Consider the following 5,799-nt stretch of genomic DNA (forward strand, 5'->3'; position numbering starts at 1 on the left):
TTCGAAAATTATATAAAAAGAGACAATTTCTAAAATTATCTATAAAGAGAGAGAGAATTTCGAAAATTTTCTATAAAAAGACAAACTTTCGAAAATTTTACATAAAAAGAGAAACTTTTGAAAAATGTTTATAAAAAGAGAGAATTTCGAAAAATGTTTATAAAAAGAGAGAATTTCGAAAAATGTTTATAAAAAGAGAGAATTTCGAAAATTTTCTATAAAATGAGAGGGAAACTTTCGAAAAAATGTTTATAAAACGAGAGAGAAACTATCGAAAATTTTCTACAAAATGAGAGAGTAACTTTCGAAAATTTTCTATAAAAAGAGAGAGAAACTTTCGAAAATTTTCTAAAAAAGAGAAACTTTCGAAAATTTTCTATAAAAAGAGAGAATTTCGAAGATTTTCTATTATTGGGAGAATTTTAAAAATTTTCTATAAAAGAGAGAATTTCGAAAATTTCCAATAAAGAGAGAGAATTTCGAACATTTTGAATAAAAAGAGATAATTTTGAAAATTTTCTATAAATAGAGTGAATTTCGAAAATTTTCTATAAAAGAAGAGAATTTCGAACATTTTCTATTAAAAGAGAAAATTTCGAAAATTTTCTAAAAAGAGAGCATATTTCGAAAATTTTTTTTAAAAAGAATATTTCGAAAATTTTTTATAAAAAGAAAATTTCTTATAAAAAAGAGAAAATTTCAAAAAATTCATATAAAATTTCGAAAATTTTCTATGAAAAGAGAAAATTTCGGAAATTTTTTATGAAAAGAGAAAATTTCGAAAATTTTTTATGAAAAGAGAAAATTTCGAAAATTTTCTATGAAAAGAGAAAATTTCGAAAATTTTCTATGAAAAGAGAAAATTTCGAAAATTTTCTATGAAAAGAGAAAATTTCGAAAATTTTCTATGAAAAGGGAAAATTTCGAAAATTTTCTATGAAAAGATAAAGAAAAATACGAAAAATTTCTTATAAAAAAGAGAAAATTTCAAAAATTTTCAATAAAAACAGGAAAGTTTCGAAAAATTTCCATAAAAAAGCGTGGCTGCTAATTTTTGACCCCCATCTGCGGCAGTATTCTTAAATTAACTAAAAGCATTTTAAGTAAAAACATGTCACAATTTCGATAGCAAATACTTGCACTTCCACTTGAACCTATACATGTGTAGTTCTAAAGACAATATAAAAAGATCTAACGTGTTCTTCTTCTTTATTTCTTCATACAGCTCTAGTTCCATTACGTTTAGAATTATTTCCGTTTAAATTCTGTGAAAAAAAACTTCGAAGCTTCACACACAGAATCTGTTTAAACCATAGAAATGTATGATACTGTGTGACCATTATGAGTATAGAAAATGTAGCAATACTCTATTTTTTTTTTTGGTATTTGCATTGCATTTTTTTTCTTTTGTAGTGCTGCTAAATAATTACATTAAATCCTTTTTCCATTAGTGTGTTGAGTTCAATTAACACTCGGGTATAAAACGAACAACGAAATTTTGTTAAAATACAAAAAAAAAAAAAACTGAATCCATATACTTTGCATTCTATAGCAGTTTAGTAAAGGAGGACAGTAGTAGCAAAAAAAAAAAAAAAACAAACATTCTTTATCCTTGTAAAACTGCTATGGTTGTAATATGTATTCATACTCTATACGTATGAGCAATATATTTTACTATGAATCTGCTACATGTTTCCTTTACCAACATCATGTTATCTCTGTATTGTTGCTACTTTTTTACACATTATATTGGTTGGTATTTTTGTTGTTATTGTTGTTACTTTTTTCATATGATTATTTCTATTAAAATGTCCAATAGAAGACTGAATACGATCTACAGTGGGATATTTGGGACAAAAAATATGCAAAAAGGAAAGGAGTTCATTTCATTCCACGCTGTACAGCAGAACAAAATTCTTATAGTTTAACCAATTTGAAAGAAGAATACTTCGCGGTAGGAGCCAGTAAAATTGTTTTCTTATATAACTTTTTCAATCGAAAATCTTCAAAAGTTATATATTTTAATGGAAAAATTTTATTAAATTTTTTTTCTACTTTTAAAAAATTTCTATATTTTCTCACTTAAAAAAAAAGCTTTTTCAAACTTATTATTGAATTTTTCAAATTCTCGTTATTTATAAGGAATTTTTCGAAAATTTCTGATTGTATAGAAAATATTCAAATTCTTATAAAAAAAGGAAGTCAGTCAGTAGTTAGTTAGTTAGTTAGTTAGTTAGTTAGTTAGTTAGTTAGTTAGTTAGTTAGTTAGTTTCGTTAGTTAGTTAGTTAGTTAGGTAGTTAGTTCGTTAGTTAGTTCGTTAGTTAGTTAGTTAGTTAGTTAGTTCGTTAGTTCGTTCGTTAGTTCGTTCGTTCGTTCGTTCGTTCGTTCGTTCGTTAGTTAGTTCGTTCGTTCGTTCGTTCGTTCGTTCGTTTCGTTCTTCGTTCGTTCGTTCGTTCGTTCGTTCGTTCGTTCGTTCGTTCGTTCGTTCGTTCGTTCGTTCGTTCGTTCGTTCGTTCGTTCGTTCGTTCGTTCGTTCGTTCGTTCGTTTTCGTTCGTTCGTTCGTTCGTTAGTTCGTTCGTTCGTTTTCGTTCTTCGTTCGTTCGTTCGTTCGTTTCGTTCGTTCGTTCGTTCGTTCGTTCGTTCGTTTTCGTTCGTTCGTTCGTTCGTTCGTTCTTCGTTCGTTCGTTCGTTCGTTCGTTCGTTCGTTCGTTCGTTCGTTCGTTCGTTCGTTCGTTCGTTCGTTCGTTCGTTCGTTCGTTCTTCGTTCGTTCGTTCGTTCGTTCGTTCGTTCGTTCGTTGTTCGCGTTTCGTTCGTTCGTTCGTTCTTCGTTCGTTCGTTCGTTTCGTTTTCGTTCGTTTTCGTTCGTTCGTTCGTTCGTTCGTTTCGTTCGTTTTCGTTCGTTTTCGTTCGTTCGTTCGTTCGTTCGTTCGTTTTCGTTTTCGTTTTCGTTCGTTCGTTCGTTCGTTCGTCGTTCGTTCGTTCGTTCGTTCGTTCGTTCGTTCGTTCGTTCGTTGTTCGTTCGTTCGTTCGTTTCGTTCGTTCGTTCGTTCGTTTCGTTCGTTCGTTCGTTGTCGTTCGTTCGTTCGTTGTCGTTCGTTCGTTCGTTCGTTCGTTCGTTCGTTCGTTCGTTCGTTCGTTCGTTCGTTCGTTCGTTCGTTGTTCGTTCGTTCGTTCGTTCGTTGTTCGTTCGTTCGTTCGTTCGTTCGTTCGTTCGTTCGTTCGTTCGTTCGTTCGTTCGTTCTTTCGTTCGTTCTTTTCGTTCGTTCGTTCGTTCGTTCGTTCGTTCGTTTCGTTCGTTCGTTCGTTCGTTCGTTCGTTCGTTCGTTCGTTCTTTTTCGTTCGTTCGTTCGTTCGTTCGTTTCGTTCGTTCGTTCGTTCGTTCGTTCGTTCGTTCGTTCGTTGTTCGTTCGTTTCGTTTCGTTCGTTCGTTCGTTCGTTCTTTCGTTCGTTCGTTCGTTCGTTCGTTCTTTTCGTTCGTCGTTCGTTCGTTCGTTCGTTCGTTCGTTCGTTCGTTCGTTCGTTCGTTCTTCGTTCGTTCGTTCGTTCGTTCGTTCGTTCGTTCGTTCGTTCGTTCGTTCGTTCGTTCGTTCGTTCGTTTCGTTCGTTCGTTCGTTGTTCGTTCGTTCGTTCGTTCGTTCGTTTCGTTCGTTCGTTCGTTCGTTCGTTCGTTCGTTCGTTTCGTTCGTTCGTTCGTTCGTTCGTTCGTTCGTTTCGTTTCGTTCGTTGTTCGTTCGTTCGTTCGTTCGTTCTTTCGTTTCGTTCGTTCGTTCTTCGTTCGTTCGTTCGTTCGTTCGTTCGTTTTCGTTCGTTCGTCGTTTCGTTTCGTTCGTTCGTTCTTTTTCTGTTTTCTTTCTCCCCCTGTTGCCTGCCCCCGCCTGCCTGCGTTTTCCCCCCCCCTCGCCTTCCCCTCTCTCTTCCTTCCCTTTCCTTTCTTTTCCTCTCCCCCCTTTCTCTTTTCGTGTTAATATAGAATAGAACTGTTTCCACTAGATATCCTTATCCATATATGGTTAAGTGTGCTTTAAAATATGGATGAGATGGTTTCTATTTAGTTGTCATTTCGTTATTTTCATTATCTGTTAAAAATTTAATTTAACTTATTAACATTGACACGTATTGTAATTATAATGTTGACATTATAACTAGTTCTCTTCTCATCTTTTACCTCCAATATAATTTTTATACAATAACGTTTAGATAACTTCAAAATGTTCTAAAGGTTTGTTTAGTCTAATTAAGTTTATTGGATATTTTACAGATTTTTCATAATGAAGTATTTGTATAATTTTGGAATTTAAGGCTGATTGTTTTGTTAATATTTAATTAGAAATGTCTGCAGATTGAAACAAATTTTAAAAGTTATTTTTGTAAAATTAAGCGTAATAGTGCTGACTAATATCTGGCTTCATTTATGCCTATTTAATACAAAAAAAATCCATTCTTAATTTAATCGACCCTGCCACTTTCTCTTGCATATGACAAAATGAGAGCAATTTCATAAAATTAAATTTTTATTGAATAAATCTCATTTATTTAATAAATTATGTTTTCTCCTCAAGCTACAAATGCAACAAGTTAATTAAATGTCATTCAATTGGATATACCCTGTGAACAATGTTTAACTATCTCATCGATTTTCCTCTGGATCAAACGTTTAGTTTGTCTTAAACGATTAACAATTTCCCTTTGTTCACGGCAACGTTCCACCGTATGATCGTAATCAAACATCAGAGCCGGTTTATCTAAAAGGCCTCCCTGAGCACTTAGTTTCTTTATTTGGCCATTCATACGATTGCGTTGCACTTTCAAAGTATATAAATGCTCTCTTAGCATACGTTTGTTCTCCATGAGAGCATCTAATACCGACGTTTGTATGGTAATGTTGGTGCAAAGCATTTGTTGTTTTTCCTTATAGTGGGCCAAGGTATGTAAATCTTTGTGGCAACGTAGATGGAGTTTGTTAAGTTCGGCATTGCGTTCTAAAATAGAGAAATTGAAATGCAAATAGATCGTAATATTAGTTTTGAGAATTTACCTTCTATTTTCTTATCTAAAGCCTGATTTTCAGCTTGTAAATGGCTAAAATCTTTCATGTTTAAGCCATTTCCCAAGTCTTCTAATTTTGTTAATAACTAAAATAATTTTCATAATTTCATTTTAATAGTTTTTATTAGCTTTAAGTGAAACTTACTTGTGTAAGACGAGCTTGAGTGTGTTGTTGCAGAAACAAGGTAAATCTAACTTCACTGACTTCTTTGCGATATTTTCCCATTTTTAGCAATAATTGTTCAATAATCTGGTAATTATATCATTTAAAGAAATACTTAAATTTATGAATTAAAATCATAATTACTCCATTTAGTTTAGGCCAACATTCGCGTGTTAAATATTTCCTAACTTTACTCTCGAATATTTCAATCTTTTCCTCAACCTCCTTTTTCAATTCATCATATTGTTCACTCAATTCACTTTGGACATTTGTCGAAGAATTTAATAATTTCATTTCTCTAGCCAATATTTCGTCTAAACGTTTTTTAGCAAAATATAATTTTTGTTTATCCTGTTGCAAGGTTTTGGATTGTCTTCCATGATGGGACGAAATGATTTTTTGCGTCTAAAATGTTGCACTATCTGGCGATTCAGAAATTCACAACGAGATTTTTCTGTTAGGTAATTCGGATATGTGACAGCCAACTCCATAAGCAATTTACGTTTATCAAGATTTTGCTTTAGAATCCTTTCAGGACTAACATATTCTGCCATTTCGACTGCTTTATTAATCAGTTCATTTAAGAA

The 5,799-nt window shown here is 32.6% G+C and overlaps 1 protein-coding gene across 1 annotated transcript in view; it reads right to left on the reverse strand.

Annotated features, from left to right (window-relative positions):
• Positions 1-4,535: 4,535 nt before the first annotated feature.
• The window catches only part of LOC119602426, a gene marked incomplete at its 5' end in the record, with an annotated part of 2,008 nt that continues 744 nt past the window's right edge, over positions 4,536-5,799 (reverse strand). Inside the window, 5 exon segments of the mRNA XM_037953936.1 lie at positions 4,536-4,982; positions 5,039-5,135; positions 5,195-5,299; positions 5,357-5,574; positions 5,577-5,799. The exon segment at positions 5,577-5,799 is cut by the window's right edge and continues 744 nt beyond it. Of these exon segments, the coding sequence (XP_037809864.1) occupies positions 4,594-4,982; positions 5,039-5,135; positions 5,195-5,299; positions 5,357-5,574; positions 5,577-5,799 (1,032 nt within the window).

This window comes from Lucilia sericata, unplaced genomic scaffold, assembly GCF_015586225.1.
Source record: "Lucilia sericata isolate MDLA Ls3-8-SP2 unplaced genomic scaffold, ASM1558622v1 Contig000231F_arrow, whole genome shotgun sequence".
NCBI classification, from domain to species: domain Eukaryota; kingdom Metazoa; phylum Arthropoda; class Insecta; order Diptera; family Calliphoridae; genus Lucilia; species Lucilia sericata.